General features: G+C 37.4%; 1 protein-coding gene across 18 annotated transcripts in view; it reads left to right on the top strand.

Annotated features, from left to right (window-relative positions):
- Positions 1-22,314, top strand: part of HEPACAM2 (HEPACAM family member 2) — a 43,112-nt gene extending 20,798 nt beyond the window's left edge. For 4 of the 18 annotated variants that reach the window (XM_027573774.1, XM_027573775.1, XM_027573757.1 and 1 more), the window contains 7 exons: positions 6,227-6,523; positions 13,408-13,533; positions 13,623-13,647; positions 13,740-13,777; positions 15,080-15,153; positions 18,453-18,562; positions 18,949-19,631. In XM_027573774.1, coding sequence (XP_027429575.1) covers positions 6,227-6,523; positions 13,408-13,533; positions 13,623-13,647; positions 13,740-13,777; positions 15,080-15,153; positions 18,453-18,562; positions 18,949-19,024 — 746 coding nt within the window. In that variant the 3' untranslated portion in view covers positions 19,025-19,631. Of the gene's footprint in view, positions 1-6,226; positions 6,524-13,407; positions 13,534-13,622; positions 13,648-13,739; positions 13,778-15,079; positions 15,187-18,452; positions 18,567-18,948; positions 19,632-21,142; positions 21,165-21,545 lie in introns of those variants that run through there. The other 14 variants (XM_027573762.1, XM_027573766.1, XM_027573758.1 and 11 more) reach the window with 13 other exon arrangements.
- The last annotated feature ends 1,131 nt before the right edge of the window (positions 22,315-23,445 follow it).

Genomic DNA, 23,445 nt, shown 5'->3' with positions numbered 1-23,445 from the left:
TGGCTATATAGTTTATTTTAATCTGTCAAAGTGAGACTAAGACTTTTCTTTTTTTTAAAAGATTTTATTTATTTATTTGAGAGAGAGAGAGTGCATGCACCAGGGGAGGGGCAGAGAAGCAGCCTCCCCGCAGAGCAGGGAGCCCAACATGGGACTCAATCCCAGGACTCTGGGATCATGACCTGAGCCAAAGGCAGTCGCTTAACCAACTGAGCCACCCAGGTGCCCTCCTGTGTTATTTTAAAGGATGAAAATATCCCCATCCAAATAAATTCAAATTTCACAGAATATGTCTTCATTATGGACTGAACCTTTTTCTTTACATTCTTTTAGACATAGTCTATGGAAATCTCAGAGAAACACCAGTCATGAGTAAAGACTAATGGTAGATGGTAGGAAGAAAAACATTTGGAAAATTTACAAGTTTGCATTGTAAAGATGAATTATCTAGATGGTTTAACAACAATGATTACTCTTATTAAGTGGTAATTGTGAATATAGTATTATTAATTTACTTTCTTGACTATTTTTACATTCAAATGCAAAACTCTTCACTTAGTCAACAATCTCATCTTACTGACCTTCATTCATTCACTTATTCACTCAGCCACTCATAGTTTGTTTGATTCAAAAATCAAACATCATGGTCTGGGTTGTGCTAAACAATTATTACTTATCACATAACATATAGAAACACAACCCAGACTCATTAACTTTTTTTCAGACTCATGAATTTTTACATTTTTCTTTCTATTGCTATTTTAGCCCTGTTTTATTGTTTGTTTTTATCTTTTGTTCAGTTTAGTTTAATTTGGGATTACAATAATTAAGTATGTAATGTGAAGATTTGTCATTTATCCTTTCTGTTGATGTAGCATCAACATTTTTGCAATCTTTGTCATTCTATACAAACTGGGAATATATGCTTTGGTTGATGTTCCCAATTCTCTTTCTTCACCTGGCTACACCCTCTTCTCCCTTCATAGTATCATCTTCTCCAGAAAGGCTCTCTTGCCCCAACCTTGTTTCATTTTTTTTTAAAGATTTTATTTATTTATTTGACAGAGAGAGAGATAGCGAGAGCAGGAACACAAGCAGTGGGAGTGGGAGATGGAGAAGCAGGCTTCCCGCCGATCAGGGAGCCTGATGTGGGACTCGATCCCAGGACCCTGGGATCATGACCTGAGCCGAAGGCAGATGCTTAACGACTGAGCCACCCAGGCACCCATCCCCAACTTGTTTCAGCTCTTCAGTGTGACTAAGAGGTTCGCTGTGCTCCTATAACACCTTCTTTCCTGGTACTCACTGCACTGGAGTCTTTCTACTCATAAGCACTCCGACCCCAAATAGGAACTCTGTGTTATTCATCTCTGTATCCCTAGGGCAATACTTGACACAGATTAAGAACTCAATACAGGTTTCTTGAACTTGACTAAAATGGAACAGATGATCTTTCTTCATATCCCTTTCAGATTCCAGTGTTACTTGATGATGCAAGGCTAAATTCCCATCATAAGATAACAGCTTCCTAATTATAGTGCTTTGGCCTTTTATTTTTTGTTTTTGTTTTTGTTTTTGATCTTTAGCAAAGTTTCTCAATAAAAATGTCATATTCCAATATTCCCCTATGGAGGTCCACATCATAATTTAGAATTTCAGCATTAGTTAACGACTCTGTTTTCTTAAGGCACTGTTTCTGTGACAGCTTCCTTCATGAAAGCAGGAATTATTTTTTATTTTGGCAGAAAAAGTTTAACAGAATCTATTAGGACTGGCCATGTATGTATGAGGTTATGATGTCATAACCTAGTAATGGACTTGTTTGGAATAGAACGTCAAGTCAGTAATTCAGACAAATACCTACTTATAGTCCATGAAATGTATATGCCTTCCAGCTTCGTTGTAAATAATAACCCAGTAACCACTGCATTTTGTGTGCAACATATGGCACTGCTGCAGGGAAGTATTCTAAGTGATAAAAATTAAAGGGAAAAAAAAGGTCATTCACAGTAAATACTTACCATCTGCTCCCAAGCAGGGTTGCAAGCAGCATCATGATGGAAATTTCGGTACTGTTCCCACCCAGCCATAAATTGTTAAAGAGAACAGATGATATGTGATTTTACAAATCACTTAGTAAACAGCCATTTCTGAGGCAAAAGGTTTATTTCTATTGGGAGTTCTCTGCCACAGGGCAAGAAACTGAACCATAATCCAAAGTCAAAATAGAATTATCCTTCTGCTTTCATTTTCGATGTCAGAGGCCACACTGGTTGAGTCACTCCAAATGTCTTCAATTGGATTGCCCATTCTCATGAATAATGCATTCAGCTACACCTCAAAGTAAAAGATGGTCAGACTAAAGTGCTAAAAAGGAAATAACATCATAGTGTAGTAAGTGTAGTGTAGTAAGAAGAAAACACTGTAAGCAGTGTATAGAGAGAAAGAGGAAGGAAGGAAGGAAGGAAGGAAGAAAGGAAGGGAAGGAAGGAAGGAAGGAAGGAAGGAAGGAAAGAAGGAAGGAAGGAGATAGATGTGTGTGTGAGAGACAGACGTATATAAGATTGAAAGATCATACACTGAAATCGGATATTCATTCTTTGAATGGTAAAATTACAAATGAGTTTTCTTTCCATCCTTGTGAATCTCTGAATTTCAAGGTTTCCTGCAATAAACATGTATTTCTTATATAATCAGATAAAGTAAGTTATATTTTTAAGAAATCATACCAAAAGCAAGGAACTTAAATGCTTCAAGGTATTAGGTTCCAAGAACTGGGAGAAATGTTTGTATGAGGGCTGGGAAAGTTTGAAGGATTTTGAAGCTAACTCTGAAGAAGCAGATATAGCATATAATTAAGACAGAGGAGAAAAGTTTATGTCAATCATGAAACCCAACAAATGGGGAAGTAGCCAAATCAAAATACATATATGTATAGGGAGGATAAGCTGAGATTCCTTTCTTAGAAGCATGTTTTATTTTAAACTAGAACAATATTATTAAATTAGATAATCAACCTTATTCACCAAATTTGGCCATAAGTGACTATGGGCTTCCTTTACAAATTGAGCCCATTCTCCAAAATAAAAGAATTACTACTTTTGAGTCTACTCCATTATGTTGCAGGGTCCTAAGGCAATTCCAACTGAGGAGTTCTCAAAAAAGTTTTGAGTAATGTCAGCACACTGAAAAGAATATTACTCATTTTTATGTGTGTCAAATTATCAAGCAATTTGTTTTTATAGTCACATTCTGTAAACCCTGAAAGCCAATGAAGACAGACTTAAACTGAATGGCTGTATTTTTATGACCACACTTTTGTTTATCACTGCTCACAGAAAAGCTCTCTTAGACTTTAGTTTTTGTGCACAGACTCGGGTCTCTTGTTGTTCCAAACTTTAGTTGATTCTTCCTCTTGGTTTCCTACTATGTGAACCATAACCAGTACTTACCAGTTGGTGGTCTTTGCTTCTTTAATGTTCTGTCAATGCTAACAACTTGAAGGGACTCTGCTGCTGAACAGGGCCTGCGAGAACAGCCACAGGAATCATGTCTATGACACTCGGATTCTCCCACAATGCCTAGAACAATACTATGCACACAGTGACATCTCAGTATTGATTTTGGTTGAGTGAAAACAACTCTTCGTTCCCATTACACAACCTACTGTTTAGTGGAATTCAGAATAAGAGGGTTCCACTTAGCACACAGTTCTGAAAGAGTGGTTTTCCCCAGAGACTGTATCATAGCCTGAAATGAGAGAGCCACATGACAGGGTTCTAGTGCAGCTAGTACAGTGCGGGAAAGGGCATTCATTTCTCTTCACTATAACCTTCCATCTCCTGTTCCTGATTACTTTACATTTGAAGATACTAACGTTTTTATTTGGCTTCTGAAATCAGGATCATCTCATGTATACATATTAGTGTAAATCTATAACTTCCCTGTAGAAGTTTGTATCTTTAGGAAGCAAATATGTGTAAAGTTCATGCTCCCTAGCCAAATATAATATATTGTTTTGCATCTTCAGTTTCTGTTTTATCTTAGGAAATGTGTTTCCCCAGTGGTAGATTGGTCAGAAAATGCTGACACAAAAGAGAACCACTCTGGGAATCTGCAAAATTAAGGTTGGTTTGCCAGTATCCAAAATAGCTTTAGCATGGCATCAGTCATTCAAAGGTATTTCAAAGGGATAAAGAACTTTGCAACCACTCATGCAGTCAACCTTTTTGTAGCAAAGGTGAGGAAATTGAGACCTGAAAGTTTAAATGATTTCTGAAGAACACTTGAATAATTATTGACAAAATCAGGATTTAACATAGTGATAACTGATAATGACTACTGTGTAATCATTACATCATATTATTCCCTATAATGAGAGATAAATAGTACTTTAAAAAAAAAAAATCAGAACCGGGGCACCTGGGTGGCTCAGTCGGTTAAGCGTCTGCCTTCGGCTCAGGTCATGATCCCGGGGTCCTGGGATGGAGCCCTACACCGGGCTCCCTGCTCAGCAGGGAGTCTGCTTCTCCCTCTCCCTCTGCCCCTCCTCCCTCTACCCCTCACCCCGCTTGTGCTCACTCTCTGTCTCTCTCTCTCAAATAAATAACTAAAATCTTAAAAAAAAATCAGAACCTTTGAGATTAGGTTATTACTGAGCAAACCATCCATAGCCTTTTCCATTTTATTAATTCCTTGAGAGTAAGAACTGTATCTTATACATTTTTTCTCTCATATTAAATATATTATCTCACAGTATCTCTCAAACAAGAATTTGTTGATTGATTACTTGATTAACTGAATACAGAATTAATATATAATTAGACAATTTTAGCTTATTATAGAGCTAATACTATAGTTACACAACAAGAAACTATTCTGATATAGAAAATTATATGACATACATTTTTTGGGAGGTAATATGAATGATCAAATGCATATATTTTAGAGTTCCAGCTCTGCTATATAAGAACTTTGGACCATGGGAAAATTAATTTTTAAATGTCTCTTCCTTCATCTTATAATGAGAATAATAAATTCTACCTCATGTGGTCACTTTAAAAATTAAATGTAGTTGTCTGTGTAAGTACTTAAAGTGCTTTCATATGGAAAGTAGCCAACAGATGTAGGTGATGATCAGCTGAAAACGGAACACAATCATGTCTAAACCTTAAAGTTTTTAGAATTTAAACCAGGATTTAGACTGAACAAGAAAGACTTTATCTAGCTCAGAAATTTTTTCAATCTCTGTCTTTATTTTCTGAAGAAAGCAATGGGAAATATGTCTTCATCTACAGGCAGTCTTGTGCCATGGACATAGCAAAATGCCACAAGACAATAGCAGTAAGGAAAAACACCATGGGATATCCATGATTAAGTAGTTTATGATGATCAATGAATATTTGTTAATGATAATGAAGATGTATTTTTTCCAAACAGGATTCTAAGCTTGGTTTGCAGGGAAAAGTTTTTTAAATTCTTTAATTGTTAATGTGTCATGAAAATACAGGACACTTCTGTATCTATTTGCACAAATCTGTGCTCCATGTGAAACTATGTATTTTATTAATATTTGCATGACCTACCTTAGTACTGAAAAAAACAGATAATACTCAAAGTATGAGAAAATAATGGCCATAATCTATTTCTAATATGCTTTCAAGTACAATTATGGTTTCAGAAGGATGGTACTTGTCTAACACGATTGCAGATTTATCAATACATTAATTACTCAAAAGCTTAGCATACGTGCTGGAGGGGAGAGGGGTGGAGGGAGGGTAACTTGGTGATGGACATTGGGGAGGGTATGTGTTGTAATGAGCACTGGGTATTATATAAGACTGATGAATCACTGACTGGTACCCCTGAAACAAATAATACATTGTATGTTAACTAATTGAATTTAAATCTTTAAAAACGTGATGATGAAAAAAAAGCTTAGCATACAGTTATGATGGCAGTGTCTCTAAAATTATATACTAAGTTGCAAGGCTTTTACTATCTCAGATAAGTTCAATCACATTTCAAATAATTTCCATTGTCATGGATATCAGAATAACACATTTTTAGTCTTCACAATTTATTGGGAATCTAAATAAGGACCGATTTGCCCAAGTTTAACTTGAAGACTTTCATGGACAGTAAAATGCTTCTGAGCTCTCCCAAACTTATAACTATGTTGTGATTATTTATACTATCCCTTTGTTTCTTTTTTCTATCAATGCAGATGGACCTTATGGACTTCGAGTTAATTCTGACAAAGGGCTAAAAGTAGGGGAAGTGTTCACTGTTGACATTGGAGAGGCCATCTTGTTTTATTGTTCTGCTGATTCTTATCCCCCCAACACCTACTCCTGGATCCAGAGGACTGACAATACAACATATGTCATCAAGCATGGGCCTCGCTTGGAAGTTGCATCTGAGAAAGTAGGCCAGAAGACAACTGACTATATGTGCTGCGCTTACAACAATGTAACTGGACGGCGAGATGAAGCTCATTTCACAGTCATCATCACTTCTGTAGGTAAGTGTGACATAAAAAGCAAGGATCCCAAGGAAACACAAATGCAAGCTAGCCTTGCTCTAGCCCCATTTTATATCTCTGTGGAAGAGAAAAGTATTGTGGATTGTTGATAAACTCTGAGAAACTCTCTTTCCTGAGTTGATTAATCCATGGCTTCTATAAGTCAAAGAAAGAAAACGCAAAACAGAATGGGGAGAGAATTCAATTGCTAATTGAGGGACTATGAAGAAAAAGAGAATTCAATAAATGACTTAAATATGCATTTATGCTTTCCTGATTTTAAAATCAGGAGTAGAAGAGAAACAGTCTACTCATTTAAACTGGTTTATATCTGCTATTGCATTAGCTCAGGTGAATAAATCTCCATGAGTTGGAAATCTGGTTTTCCTACTATCTAATTAGACTCCTCTTCTCACTGTCCTTCATGGGCCTCCCTTCCTTTTCCATCATTTAAACACCTGAAATCTGGAAGTTCTCAACAGGAGTCTCAACACCTTGGAAACTATAACATTTTGTAGGTCTTTGAAATTGGACATTCTCTAGAAATCATCTGATTTTTATAGAAAGCTCATCAATCTGCAAAAGTTAAGTATCACTACCTAAAAATGTGTGTCCACCAAATTCTCATCCTTTTGAGCCTTCTCTTCTCTCTCTCTAGTATAATTTTACTTTCCTATGTAATTTCATTCACTCCCATGGTTTCATGTAACACTGGTACATCCCAAATCCATGTCTTTAAAGCTCGAAAAGTGTACACCCAGTTGCCTTCTGGGTGTCTCCAAGTGGAAATGCCAGAGGCAGCATGTAAGTCAAACATACCAAAACTGAACCGTCCTCTTTCCCCCCAAATTACTATTCTTTCTGTATTCCCTATTTAAGTAAATGGCCTTACTCTCTACCAACCTGAATCAGGTAGCTAAATGCCACTCCAGACCCCTTTCTCTTGCTTATTGCCCTGTCCAACATCCAGTCCCCAAGTTTATCCATTCTCCTTCCTTCCTACCTCTCAAACCCATTTCTCTTCTCCTTCTTTCTTAAATTTCTTCTCCTCCCCTTCCCCTTCTGCCTCCCCCTGTCCCCCTCCCCCTCCCCCCGTCCTCCTCCTCACCCCGTCTTCCACCTTGTCCTCATCCTCCACCTTTTTCCCCTTTGGCTTCTTGCTGTACTACCAGTACTTCTGCTGATATTGAGTCTTTCCTGGACTTAGCTTTGCATACAAAGACAAGTCAGTATGCACCTGGGGAACACCTGAAAGCAGGTTTGGAGCTGTGGCTAGGGTGCCTATTAGTGGTGTAGGGACAAATATGCAAAAGGGTACCACACATCCATACTTTCTCCTTTGATAACTTCTCTTTCTCTGCCTTTATAGGCCTAGTGCCTAGATTAGGGCCCATAGTATAGAAAGAGTCAATACGTTTTTTTGAATAAATGAAGCAAGAATATAATCCTTGTAATTCTTAGGCTAAGTTTTTCAATATGTGGCCCATGGGCCATGTGCATCAAAATCACCTGGGGAGGTCTACTAATGTATTTTCATTAAGATACCTCAGACCTATTGGGTCAGGATCTTGAAGGTAGGATCTAGGAATCTGAATATTTAACAGGCATGTGTGGTAATTATGTGTTAAAGGTGTTTTGTTTTTTTTCTCCTCTGTAGTCTTTTGAACTTATTAAAAAGCCACCAAGAATTGTAAGACTATAACAAATTATAAACTGATGAAGACATATATAGTGGATAGAATCCTCCCAGGATTCCTTAAAATTGAGAGTATTCATGTTTGTGAAATCATCTGAATATACTGGAATTTATATACTGGCATGGTGAGGTTTTGTTTTTTTATATGAAGAAAATACCACACTCTAGAAAAGTGCTATCCAGGGGCGCCTGGGTGGCTCAGTCAGTTAAGCATCTGCCTTTGGCTCAGGTCACAATCCCAGGGTCCTGGGATCAAGCCCTGTATTGTGTTCCCTGCAAATCTGGGAGCCTGCTTCTCCTTCTCCCTCTGCCCCTCAGTCGTGCTCGCTCATTCTCTTTCTCTCTCTCTCTTTCTCAAATAAATAAAATCTTAAAAAAAGAAAAGTGCTATCCAATAGAACTTTTTTCAGTGAAGGAAATATTTGATATCTGCTCTAGCCAATATGGTAGCCACTACCTTCATCCGGCTTTTGAGCACTTAAATTTAGCTATGCAACTGAGGGACTAAATTTATTTTATTAATTTTAATTTTAATTAAAATTTTAATTAAATAGCCACATGTGTCTGGTAGCTACCATATTGGACAGTGCATCTCTAGAATTTATACTGAATTATGTGTCATTTGTGCAGTAGATAATGTATTTCCCTTATTGCTCTCCAAAGCATATATGTGTGTAGGGTGCTATAAATCAGACACTCATTTATTCATTATTTAACACCTATTATGGGCCAAATACTGGGATAAGCATTGAGAATGCCACGTGAAAAAAAAATTCCTGCTAACAAAATGATCACAACCTAATATGGGTAGTAGGCATGTAAACAGCTAAGGTGCATCCTTCACTTTCTATTTTACTAAAATTTTAATTGGCTTAACCAGCTTTTTACCTCAGTGGTTAACCAAAACATAATTTTAAAGCAAGCCATAATTAAGCATATAAAGTCATTTAGTAGCAATCTGGTTGTCATGTTAGACTTGTTCCTCATGCTCATTGCAAGTGAAAACATCACTATAATATGTACTTGTATATCCCATTGAAACCTTTCACACTGCCTGAAATTTCCCCATTAATATTTAGCCAAAGTATTTTCATAATATCAGAAGCCCCCAATATTTGATTAAGATCTTATTACCAAGGCCCAAAGACACTACAGTCTTTATATCAAATAATTGTCTTTTACAAAATATAAAAAAACCTGTTTGACCTGTACAAAGACCAGGTATTTGTTATTATAGTAAATAAGAAGAGCAGGTGCTTAATTTTCAGAGGGATTCAGAGTTGTCAACATTAGTGACCTCTTTGTGGTTTTTAGAGCTATTTTTCAACCCCCATATGTCCACAGAACTTTATTATTTTTATTTTTTTTTTAAGATTTTATTTATTTGACAGAGACACAGCGTGAGAGGGAACACAAGCAGGGGGAGAGGGAGAGGGAGAAGCAGGCTTCCCGCTGAGCAGGAAGCCCGATGTGGGGCTCAATCCCAGGACCCTGGGATCATATCCTGAGCTGAAGGCAGATGCTTAACAACTGAGCCATCCAGGTGCCCCCTCCACAGACCTTTAACTCAAACAGCAGCAAATGGCAAAGTAAATGAATAGTATGTCTTAAGTATCTGATTTTTTTTAATTTTCCAAATTAATGAATCTCTGCAATGGAGATTAAGTGTACGCTAACTTACAGTGAAAAAATGAACATCACCAATTGAGCACTGATTGACCAACCACTCTGATAAGCAAGCAATCTATATTAAGATCAGTGAAATGGGGCACCTGCCTCCCTTGACAATCTTGATTGAGAATATCAACAAGACTATGGTCTTTCTAAAACATAGATTGCATATACAGGATACTGTGTATTTTCTCATCACCTTAACTAATTTTGTGCTGTATACAAAGAGATACTCTCATTTGTCCATGACATGTGTATGTTTTCATATTAATGGGAAATTATGAAGCCTGTAACTAAAAATCATACCTAGAATATAAGTTTCAAGGAAAGACTAGCAATTAAAATAATCAGTTACCACTTGTATTTTGAAAAAAATCAATGATTTTGTTTCTTTGATTTAGGACTTCCTTGAGTGCAGGTGTCCATGCTTTATTTTTTTTTAAGATTTTATTTATTTATTTGAGAGAGAGAGAATGAGAGACAGAGAGCATGAGAGGGAAGAGGGTCAGAGGGAGAAGCAGACCCCCCGCTGAGCAGGGAGCCCCATGCAGGACTCGATCCCGGGACTCCAAGATCATGACCCGAGCCGAAGGCAGTCGCTCAACCAACTGAGCCACCCAGGCGCCCAGGTGTCCATGCTTTAAATTTTAATGGGGTCTAAATCACTACTGTAACATGCAATATATAGAAAATGAAAATGTTTATGATCAGAATTCAAGTGTTCACATTTAGTGAAGACGTTCAAATATATAAATTATTGGAGTTCCCAAGAGCCACATGGCTGTAGTTTGAGATTTAGATATAATAGCAATGTCTCAAGTTTGCAGGTGATCCTGAAAAATCTATCATTTTTTATATTTATTTCTATTGTATATCTTTTCATATAGAAGAGAAAAAGAAAGTGACCCAAAGCAGGAAAATGAATTGACTAATTTCTTCTATCTAGAAGTTTCTCCTGTTTAAGATCTTAAGGAGATGTATTTCACTTTGGGCCACTGGAGAAAACAGCTGAGAAAGAACTACAGCCCTGACATCCAGACCCTAAGACCGTAGGTGACATCCCCATGAGCATCTAGCACAGAATAACTGTGTCTATCAGGTGGGGCCATGGAGAAGTACGGAAATAGCACACCCCCCAATATGGTGCTTTCATCTCCATAGGGACATGAATCAGCTACCATAATCAGCAAACAGATTGGATGGGAGAGATCTCAGAACTCCATTCTGATCTAGGAATAAAAATGGAGACCGTGGGGGGCGCCTGGGTGGCTCAGTCGTTAAGCGTCTGCCTTCAGCTCAGGTCATGATCCCAGGGTCCTGGAATCGAGCCCTGCATCAGGCTCCCTGCTCTGCCGGAAGCCTGTGTCTCCCTCTCCCACTCCCCCTGCTTGTGTTCCCTCTCTCGCTGTGTCTCTCTCTGTCAAATAAATAAATAAAATCTTTTAAAAAAGAAAAGAAAGAAAAGAAAGAAACGAAGAAAAAGAAAGAGAGAAAGAAAGGGAGAAAGAAAGAAAGGAAGGCAGACTGGTAGCATATGGCTGTCCTGTTCTGGGTGCAGTCTCTCAAACAGCAGGACTGTGATACCATGGATACCACACCTCTTGCCTATATTTGCACTTAATATATTATTTCATTTTATTTGTTTGCCTAAGGAGGGGGCACATAGCATTTGCACTAGGGCTTTGGTAAATGAGTCAGTCATATTTAAATAATGAAGAGAATGGCATGCTATGAGCTAAACAGTAGAAAACTCTCTGAAAGAAAGAATGGGGCTCCTGCGAGTGTCCAGAACTGCGTTCAGAATTCCTATACATTCTCTGTAGCAATAGGATCAGAATTTCCCTGCTGCCTTATTTTCAAGTTGGGGTCTGGAAGTCCATCTCTCCAAAATACACTTACCTAGAGCTGAGACTGCAGCAACTGTGCCCCTTGATTTGATCCTTGACATATTTGGCATTTTTTATTTTGTGAAAGGGAGCAAATTTCATGTTCTGAGACAGAGAATCAATGTTGAGAGGAGAGACTCAGAATGCTCTAGAAAGAAGGGGGCCTAACGGGGAAGATCATTTGTTCTGAGAATAAAGACTATCTCTATTTCTCATTCTCCAGGGAAAGGATGCTTGGCCTTCACCATAGCCAAGGTTTTGGGGTACAGACAGTGGTCGCTACAAGGTGGTTCTCTGATGTAGGGCTAACAGGGGCGGAGGGGAAAGGAAGCAAGAGAGCAATAAGAAAGGAGTCTGAAGAGATAAGGAAGTAGGGGTGCCTGGCTGGCTCAGTCGATGGAGCGTGCAGCTCTTGATCTCAGGGTTGTGGCTTCAAGCCCCATGTTGGGTGTGGAGGCTACTTAAAAATTAACTAATTAACTAATTAATTAAAGAGATAAGAAAGTAATGGTAAAAGGAATAAGTGGGATCCTCTGTAGGATGAAATGTGTAAATTCAGTCATTTTAAGAAACAAATCAAAAGGGACAAAAAGTTAAAAATGAAGGAGAGGCAAGATGTCTTATTTAAATGTGAGATGGCCAGCACCTGGGTGGCTCAGTCATTAAGTGTCTGCCTTCAGCTCAGGTCATGATCCCAGGGTGCTGGGATGGAGCCCCACGTCTGGCTCCTGGCTCAGCAGGGAACCTGCTTCTCCCTCTGCCTCTCCCCCTGCTCCTGCTCTCTCTCCCTCTCTCTCCTTATCTCTGTGTCTCGAATGAATAAATAAAATCTTTAAAAAAATAAATAAATAAATGTAAGATGGCCAATCATTGCATGTTAAACCAACTTTTGGTTGGTTTCAGAATCACAAGTGCCTGGCGAAGAGCTGATGTATGCAAGAGTGTAACTTCACCATTAGAATGAGAAGTACTTGGAAGTAATAATTATTAGCATATTTTCAAGCTTAAGGGGGGAAAAAACTGAGACTATACTAAAATGTTTTTCTGCAGTTTTTCTCATGGTAAAGCACATAGCAGAAGCTTGACAAGAATAAATTAGCATTCAATACTTTTTTGAGGGGTTAGGGGAGTTTTGGTGAAGGCAGTCCAGCTATGAAGAAGTGAAAGAGCTGAAACACATCAAGTCTCGTGTTAGAAAAGATTAGAGGTAAAACTGGATACCTGCATTACAAAACCATTCTTTGGCTATGGATTAACAGGAAAAAATTGAACTTGCAGTAGGAAAAAACCTATGTTCCAGTCTTAGTTCTATGACTTACTGAATATGGCAAATATTTTAGTTTCTCTGAGACTATTTCTTTGTACCTATAAATGGTACTTTAATTTTTTTAATTATTTACATTATTACTGACATGATACATCTATACCAAATAAATGGGAAACACACACTCTCCCCTGTCTCTCTTTCTCTCTCTCTCTCTATATATACATACATACATTCACACACAAAAGAAATAATATATAATATATAGGTGCAGTAATGTCCCCAGATAAAGCATAAACAACTCAAACTATATAGTAATTTATTATTGATCTTTAATAAAAATATTTAAAATATGTCTTTTATTTAGGACTGGAGAAGCTTGCACAAAAAGGGAAATCATTGTCCCCTTTAGCAAGTATAACTGGAATATCACTCTTTTTGATTATATCCATGTGTCTTCTCTTCCTATGGAAAAAATATCAACCCTACAAAGGTAGGTTAAAATTAGAAAGAAAGTTTACAAATTGTTTTATTTGTGTACTAAAAAGTACCTTACTATGGTTTTTTTCCTCTTGGTTTTAGTTATAAAACAGAAGCTAGGAGGCAGGTAATATGTATGTTCCTACAAAAATAATTTTTTCCTGAATTCTTTTTCCTCAATTATCATCACTGACAGAAATACCCATTTTTTTTTTTCAGGCCAGAAACAGAATACAGGAAAGCTCAAACATTTTCAGGTAATGGCCATGCTGAAAGGGACTAATATCAATGTTAATGTATATGAATTAATATTGTTGATATTAATTATTATATATAATGTACTATTGATATAATAGAATTCCCATAAGCTAATATTGATATAATACTAACAGTCCTTTACCTTTGAATAGTGCCTTCACTTTACAAAGTGCTATCCCTTGTATTGGTTTTATCTAAGTCATGCGAGTATATAAAATAAGCCTGAAAGGCACTCAACTCCATCTTATAGGCAAGAGAACCAAGGGTTGGAGATTAAGTCACTTGCCCACCGTCACTGAGTTCTTTTGAATCCTAATCCACTGATCCTTGTATTATTTTGAAAATGCCCAGGACCTTCTCAATTTAGTCTTTCCTAAAGCAGATACAATGCTGGCAGCTCCATCCCAGGGAGAAAAGGAAAGGGAGGTTTGACAGCTTTGCTGCTTCTTTGTCCCCAGATTGCCCCTCATTGCCATTCACTACTGACTCCCTACAGAGTTGTTACAAGCTAACAATGGGGCTTTAACTCAGGCCTTGGAGTCACATGGAGCTGGGTTTCAGTGCCATATATGCCACTTTTTTCCAGTGTCACCTTGAGAAAATTAATTAATTTTCTTGACCTCAACTTCCTCATCTATATAATAGAGATAATAACACACACACACCAGGGTTGCTATGAGAATTAAATACAATGATGTAGGTGGAGTGCCTAATATGCCTGGATGCTTAGTGAATGTGGGTCTGCTTCCTCTTATCAAGCCCCAGAGACCATCTGGTTCCTCCCAACCACCCCATTCCCATCATTTTACAGATGATAGTTTGGGTGATTTTGATACTGCCTTGTATTATATTTTGGACACATGGGCAGCTATATTTAATCATGTATTCTTATTAGTTCTGATGGTCTCTGTTTTAAATTTGGCAGGGTGCAGTACATATTATGTGTAGATTAAGAAATGCTGTGACTCCCAGGCTGAAGCCTTGGTGTGCTCTTTGGTAACTCAGAGTTACAAAGGACAAGCCTGCCCACACATGTTCATTTGAATATAGAATACACCTTCCCACATCAGGCTTTAAGAATAATTGTCCCAATTTAGTTTCAATTCTCAGCTTCTGAAGGAGTGATTTCCAACACTGCTTAGTGACAATATGACTATAGGGAATTAGGAAATGTTAAATTGGTTTTATACACATACCACTTGAAGCAAACAGTAAAGATAAGTTTTACAAAGGCTTAAAAAAAAACTACAGTAGCAGTTCGAGGCATTTGATTTGTAAGTAGTGTTTGTTTTACATTTCAGGCCATGAAGATGCTCTGGATGACTTTGGAATATATGAATTTGTTGCTTTTCCAGATGCTTCTGGTGTTCCCAGGGTTGGTTTCCCTAGTGGCTGATTAACCAGAGGTGTAAGCAGCATTCAGTTAAGCACTCAGGCAGTGTGGTCAAATGGCTGTGCTACCCTCAGCAGAGTTTACTCGCTTTGTAGTGAATGATGTTGCCGGATCTGAGGACCTAAAGCATCTTTCTTGGCCTTTATAAGTAAGGCTAACACGAATTAGGAAGTTACACTAATTCGTAAACGTTCTTTACCTGGTAAGCTCAGCGAAGAGAGAACTAACTAGGTTGAAGTTCAAGAGAACTTAACAAATAGGGGATCAGGGGACCCTGATTTAAATCATTCTGCATCACCTTGATAGCTACAGCCTGTCACTTCACTGAACTCTCTCTCTCTCTGTTCCTCACTTTCCCTTCCCTTCCCCTCATAACTTGCAAAGACAATTGATCATACCCTTACTCATACCCTTATGCTCTTCAGAAGAAAGGTACCATATAAACCTGAAGTATGCAAGTACACATCTTTATTTTTTATCTTAAAGGTGCCTGAGATGTGAGAAGGGGAGCCTTTACACCATAGAAATATTTTTTCAGTTTGTAAAGACAAGGTCTTTTAAAACAATCTGTTTTGTTTAACAGACTTAAAGAATGTTCTCTGAGCTAATAAGCTCGTTAGCATTTTTATAGATTTCTGTAGGGCCAGTCTTACCTCTGCTTTCTTGTTCCCCTATGATAGTTTACTTAGGGAAGGGGCCATAAACAGTCTACTTGCTTCAGAGCATTTTCATTTCCTTTTTTTTTAAGAACTATTTGTCATTAGGGATTGGTTACCTCACCTGTCTGTTCAGTGAATTCTATCAATGCATAAGGTTCATATAGTAATTTTCCTAGCCACAGACTTGACTTTACAAATGCTATGTGAGTAATAGAGGGAGACTGATTTGTATTTCATCCTCCTAAGGGCACGTTGGTAGCACCATGATCACAGATGAAGGGCAGAACTGCATTGCAAAGCTTTGCACTACCCTATTCAGTCTCAGACAGCACTGGCTCACCTTTCACTTCTACAATGAAAAAGACAAAAATAAATATTTGTAGATCAATTATTTCAAACAGCTTCTCACCACAGCAGAAAGCCCCTTGTCAGGTGTGGCTTTTAAATAGGAGAGCAGGAAACTGAAGAGCTGGTAAGACTTAGAATTGAATTTTTGAATCTGGGGAGTTTGTTTATAATAATGCAGTTTTTATTCCTAGGAATTCATGAGAAAGGAGTGAGATCTATGTAAGAAACTTTAAATTTAACCTTGTGATTAATTAGTATTCAGTTTGAAGATGTTATTGGGAAGACCTGTATGCTCAAAATGCTATAATCCTCAAGAACTTGGGGCATGGAAATGAGCGCTTTGATTACATATCAGAAGCCGCCCTTATTTCTGTTATAAGTAGAATAACTTAATTTGGAGCCATGCCCATCTTCAAAGCTGAAAATTCCTGAGGAGTCAGCTAAGGTTCTTCATTGGTGGTACAAGGTGCTTTGAGAAGTGAGAAATCAACACCAATAATGGAAGGAAAAGGATGAGGAACAGGACATGTGTAGGAGAATCTGCATTAGAAGAAGCCAGCGCGGCAGTTACATGTGAAGATTAGCAGCCAAATGCAATGGCTTTGAGAAGAAAAGGAAAAATAATAATAAGGCCAAGATCTCAAAGTTGAAGTTAAGAAGGGAAATAAATTACTAACCTTTTGAATTTTTAAAAATAAGAATCATCTCTCAGCTTGTGGTACATGGGCATGTGGAATCTTCCTCCTGTCTACTTGCTGTAGATTTTACTGTCCATTTAGCTCCTCTTTGGGGTATTGGACAGAAAGCTATGGCATAAAATGAACAAATTTATTACTTGTTACCAGTTGATATGAGCTTAGGTGAATAAGTTAAGTTATTACCTATAGATTGCTTTTATCATAGCCCCCAAGCACCCCATACCAAAAAAACTCAAGAGTTGATCTCAAGTACATTTGACCCTGGAACAACATGGGGGTTAGGGGTGCCAAGGCTACCCAATCAAAAATCTGCCTATAACTTTGGCTCCCCAAAAACTTAACTACTAGTAGCCTACTTTGACCAAAGTCTTAGCAATAATATCAACAGTCAGTTAATGCCTATTTGTATTATATATTGTATTCTTACAATAAAGTAAGCTAGAGAAAAGAAAATGCTAAGAAAAGCATAAGGAAGAGAAAATACATATACAGTATTGTCCTGTATTTACTGAAAAATATCCATGTATAAGTGGACCTGCGCAGTTCAAACCCAATTTGTTCAAGGGCCAACTATACAAATGGTAAACCAAGATCTCCTTGGCACAAAAATGATAGGATGAATCACATATCCTAGGGCTGCACGTGAGAACTTAGGCAAGTGGAATGGAAACTGTTTCCAAAGAAAACACAGAGCTAAGATGTTCCAATGCAACATAGCAGATTAAATTGGAGTGAGATAACAAACTCTTCAGATGATTTATCAAGGGCAAAGAGTCCTCTAGGTGACACTCTGTAAATACAAAGGACTGAAAGTGATCCATTGGAAGTGTGATGAAAATTGGAAGAGCTTGGGATGAGGAGGGGAACCAGACTTTAGCTAACTAATTGGAAGGCAATGTTTACAAGAAGAAAATCATCAGATACAAGGAAGGGGAGTTAATAAAACATGAATGCCAGTTTCAGCAAAATACATGTTGGTTTTTACCAGGCAGAAATATACTGCAGTGCTTCCCACATTCTTCCAAGCCTTTAGTTAGAGCCCATCCATGACTGCTTTCAAACCAAAACATCCCCCTTTGTGTGTTCTGTATTTCTTGGTACTGTCTGTATTAACCTGCAGTGTGATGAGGGCTTTTGTCTACACACTATTCTTTCTTTTCAACTATCCTTGCACGTGGAACTGGGAAACAGTGTCAAAAAGCTAATTGAGATGTAATATAAAAGATAATCGTATATGCTCTCTGATTCTAAGCTGTCCTGATATCTTCTCTTTTGCTATTTTTTTCTTTCTATTATATTTCCTTTACAGTACTGCCAGCTTTTTTCTTAAATGAAGAAAAAAAAGTGATAGCGTTGTTAGGCTGTCCCTCTTCTGACTGCATAGTGATGCTGCTGCATAAACTACCATAGGGTGAGTGCAGGGAACTATGGCAAGGAGAAGATGGACATTGTAGGGAAGATAAACAGATCTAATCCTCTCATCATCACTGCTTCCAGTTGTTTTCAACTATGCAACAGAGTAGACATACTATTTACTAGTCTGCTAATTTTTTTTTTAATATGCCACATTTTCTAGATGCCAAGTAGGTCTGCTCCAACCTCTGATGGCGTATCAGGACAAGATTTGCACAGTACAATTTACGAAGTCATTCAGCACATACCTGCCCAACAGCAAGACCGTCCAGAGTAAGTATGAACTTGCATTTGGTGATGCTCCTTTGGAGGAGCTGAGTGTTCGGCCCCTGCTTTGCCCAGAATTTACTGAAAGGCTCAGAAGAAAAATATTAAAACAGGAAGTTATAGCTTCTGTACATTTGAACACACTTCCCCACTGGAAAATAATTTTGGGGAAAAAAATAGACACACAAGTATCTTCTAGGGTTGTGCACTTGGGCCAGTGGACTAGATGCAGAGCTCAGGAATCCAGCATTTCCCTCCAATGAGTCTGAGTATGAAAGATTTTCAGGCCAGTTCTCAAGCCTGATAATCTTGGTTATCTTGACAATTTTCCAATGACTGTGGTGATTTTAGAGCCAGTGATCTGTCACCATCAAATGTCCAACCTCTTACAGATTCAAAGCAGTCTACTCTCAAGTGAACAGAATCACAGCATGGACTGGCCTCACATCCAGAGATGGTAAAATCTGAGCTGAAGCCAAAGCCAGGAAACTACTTATCCAGTTAACCTCAGGGCTGACACTAAGGAGTTGCCCTCCCTTCCCTGGCCACCACAGAGAAACTAAGCCTACAGCCTTTTGAAATAATGAAATGAACTTCCCCTTTTTGTGCTATAGCTGCCTGCAGGCATAACTGCCACAAATCATCTTCCATCATTTCTTTGTCATTTATTGACTTTGAGAAGAACATCAATAACCACACACAGGAACTTCCCCGCTGGCAAAAGAAACAGTTCTAGAGAAGTAATTCATGCAAACTTCTGGATAAATACCAAAAATAACAGCTAGCAGTGGATGAATGCATGGGAAATCATCTTAGGGGGAGGAGACCCAGTCCTGGGGGAGACTATGCAGTCATTTAAGGGCTAAGTGGCAGGACACCTCACAGGACCCCATCAGTGCATTGCTTCTTGACCCAGGGAGCCTGGAGAAAAGGGAGTCAGGTAAATTAGGAGCAGACCCTGACAGACTAGGAATTTCTGGCTTGAAATGAAAATGTTTTAAAGAAATATATTATTGGGCACCTGGGTGGCTGAGTCGGTTTAGTGTCCTACTCTTGATTACATCTCAGGTCATGATCTCAGGGTCCTAGGAAGGAGCCCCAGGTAGGGCTCCCTGCTCAGCGCCTCCGAGAATGCTTTCCCTCTCCTTCTCGCTTTGCCCCTCTCCCCCTTGCACCACTATCTCTCAAAAAAATAAATAAAATCTTAAAAGAATTATTTAAATGCTGTATTTAAAAAATCAGAACACAAGAGTGAAATATTATTCCATGACAGTTAAAAAGAAAAAAAAAAAAAACCTCTCTGACTCTCTTTACTTCTGGAATAGAAAATTAAGGGATTTTTGTTGTTATTGTTGTTGTTAAATGTAAGGAATAGAAGGAATTTTGAGAGTATGTCTGCTTCCCAATTTTAAGATTATATCCAATTAGGAATTTTATCCTATTTAAGTTCATGTGTTTTTCTATTTGTCATTTATTCTGCATTATCTTTTTTTTAATTTAGAATGCAAACAAACCAAATGAAAACTTGAGGTTTATCTTTTAAAGCTCCCAATGATAAAACAAATGTTGATTTATTTATAAAGCAGTAGAATATGGCAGCTGTTATTTCAGAACACAAAATAAAGTGATCAGGTTGGTTTTGCATTTAAAAAAAACACGCTTCTCTAAGTTAAAGAAGAAAATCACCCTCTGAAACTAGACTGCTTTCAGATATGAGCAATATCTTTAGAGTTTCTTGGGAATATAAAACTTTATTTTAGAAATAAACTCAGAAGGTTGAAAATAAAGCAGAAATGTTCTTTTTCAAGCACATAATGGACTATTCAAACTGCTATTGAGGACATGTTCCCTCGAGGGGCAGCAACCTGAGAACCCCAGTTCACACCACCAGTCCTCTGTCTCCATTGCGTTGGCTCACCTCCTTCCCTGTCCTCCTACTCTTTCTTTGCTTCCCTTCCTGTGTCTTTGTCTTCCAAGGACTCTCTCTTCCTTTACCTCCATCCTTCAATATCTGCCCTCTCTGAATACTCCCTTCTTTTTTCTTCTCTCTCTGGAAGACTGTCTCCCTTCTCTCTAAAATCTCTTAAAATTTTCCTTTTTACACTTATTTTATTTACAGTCAATTTACAAACATTTCCAGAACATTATCTTCTAGGGATAGAGATTATGTAAGGCTAAGTCTTTTAAGGATTCCGTATTTTAGTAGGCTCTTGTTTGCGTATTGTACCTAAAGACTAGTGGTCCTTAGTAGAATAAATATTCCTCAATAATTAAATATTCCCTAAACATGCAGAGGGCATTTTTCTCTCCTGATTGCCTATGGCTTTATTCTTTAAGTTCAACTAAACTCAAAGATCCATTTTATGAATAATGCAATATTACAGGTGGCTGGTGAATTTCTCTCCTCCCCCGCTTCCCAAAGTGAATGTGCAAGCTCTGGGTAAAGAATAATAACTTTCTGCTTTCTTGTACCTCTGTTTGACAGTTGCTTCTGAGAGAGGAAAGACAGCAAAAAAATTCTTTTCTTTGGCTCTTAGACTATTCTAACAGTGTTGTTTTCATTACTGTATGTGTCTGTTACCTAAGTGGACTGGTGTTTAACAAATTGGTAAGTTGACCTGTTTTCATATTTTAGTACTCAGCCCAGTTATTTGGTTATTGAACTTATGGCTACATTTATTTAAATGCTATCTGTTGACCTCATTAAATGCTCCTGGCACAGTTTGTTTTGAACCCGTGACTGGCTGTTAGTATCTTAAAATCGGGACATTTGAGTAAGTAAACCTTTACTTTCAAAAGGAAATTATCTACAGAATTTAGTGATTGCTTATTTACACTTATTGGTTTATAAATGTAATTTTCTTGATCTAGTTCAAAACACTCCTATTATTTGCAGCTATTGAAAGGAATAAAAAATTTAAGGTTCTTCTACCTGTGGAACTGGAAATCTGTAGAGTATTTTACATATCTTGTAACATCTTTTTGCCAGGTGAGCATTCATGGGTAAAGCAGTGCATTGGAGTGAAATAATGAAGGAACATTTTGAGGAAAAACAGTGGAAATGTATATTCATCTGGAATCAGTGAAGAAATCAAGCCCAATACCTCTTGCTCATTACTCCTTTTAAATGCAGAATAGAGTCATTTATAAAAATTGTACTGAAGATTTTCCAGCATACACACAATGCATTGTGTTATAGAGGAACATGGTGGGGAAGTAGTCCTCAGTGTACAATCTTTATCACAGTGACTGAGAGGGGAAAAAAAAGATGGGACTTTCCAATTACTCCTATCATATCAAATTTCTCTAAGAAGCTCAATTAGTTCTAATCTATACTTTCACTTTCATCAATATTGACTATCCTATCTAATTTACGAATGTGGAAACTTTATATTTGTAAAATTTCTGGTAGGCTTTGTTTTATTAATTCTCATTATTGTTAAATTACTATATTAATTTTTAAATTTTATTCCCAAACTTACTTCCTGCTATTTGTACCACACAATAAGGATGGCTCTCACAACAGCAAGACTTGCCTTCTCCTAGGTTGTCAGTTACCAATGGCTTTTTTGAAAAGACATAAAATACTGAAGGAAATGACATATTAAAGTCTTATTTTTATTTTTGTTCAAGGAAAGATGGATTGAAATAAATTATTCTGGTTTTGCTTTTATATGACCCTGACTCTTTGTCTTGTAGGGCAAAAATTTTACATAAAAGTCCGATTGTACAATTAGATTTTTTATCCTTATTTCCCAGTGTGCAATAAAGTAGATTATAGAGAACTACTAAAATAAGAATCTTGCTCTTTCATGGCTATTTTTCTTTTCAGGCTTGAAATTTTTACTTGATTGAATTGCTGATTCTGGGAAAGGTCTCCCTTCTTGTATATTGCTGTATTTAAAAAATCAGTAGACCAAGTGGTAGAATTAGAAAACACCATTTTACAACCTCCAGGTGAAATAACTGATTCACATCACAATCATCATTAGCCAAGACTGCTAGATAAATGGTACCAGATAAAACCAAATGACCAAGGATCAGGTTGCAGAAACTCTGTGAAGGGAAGGTGGTCTGAGACCTAGAGAGAAGCAGGTATATGAAGTAGCACAGAGGCAACTGTGCAGGACGCAAGAGGCCCAGGAAGTGGGCACAGAAAGGTCATCTGAGTGTTGTAGGTCTTGAAGACGAAAGATGAATATTTATGTGTAATGACATTGGCTACAAACACTCTGACCTGACAATGCCACACTTTAAGATTTCATTCTGGCCAAATAAAGGTAGAAACAACCCAAATATTCAACAATAGGGAATTTTTAAGTGACATTAGATCCATACAATGGTTCACACTGCAACTATTAAAAAGAAGATATACACCTGTATTTACTGACTTTAAACTATGTCTCATGAGCTATTATTTTATACACAAGAAAGAAATGACAAGAATAGCATTTCTTTTTCAAAGTGTTTCAAAGGAACCACTGTATTTACACTGTACTTCCCGCCTTTTCATAGAAGCACGTGGTGAAAGGAAAATTAAGACTAAGTCCCACAACCCCTTTCTGGTCTTCTTTCTCTACCACCTCATGTATTTCTCTGCTGGAAAAGTCCACCAGTCCTACCACAAACATTTTCTTTTGCATTTGGTATAATATATATTCATATATATGTGATATATGATTATATAATTAGATTATATAATATAATTAGATTATATAGAGATCTTATATATATGTATTATCAGAAAAGGAATTAATGCCCACTGTAAATAAATACATAATATATATACATACATACTTGGAAATGCAGATGGCTAACCATAAGATAATTAAAATCACCTGTAGAGAGTAGATCTTAGTCTCACAACAGCAAAAAAGAAAATTGCAATC

The sequence above is a fragment of the Zalophus californianus genome, chromosome 12 (assembly GCF_009762305.2).
Source record: "Zalophus californianus isolate mZalCal1 chromosome 12, mZalCal1.pri.v2, whole genome shotgun sequence".
Lineage (NCBI taxonomy): Eukaryota > Metazoa > Chordata > Mammalia > Carnivora > Otariidae > Zalophus > Zalophus californianus.
This window is presented reverse-complemented; position numbering and strand designations above follow the sequence as displayed.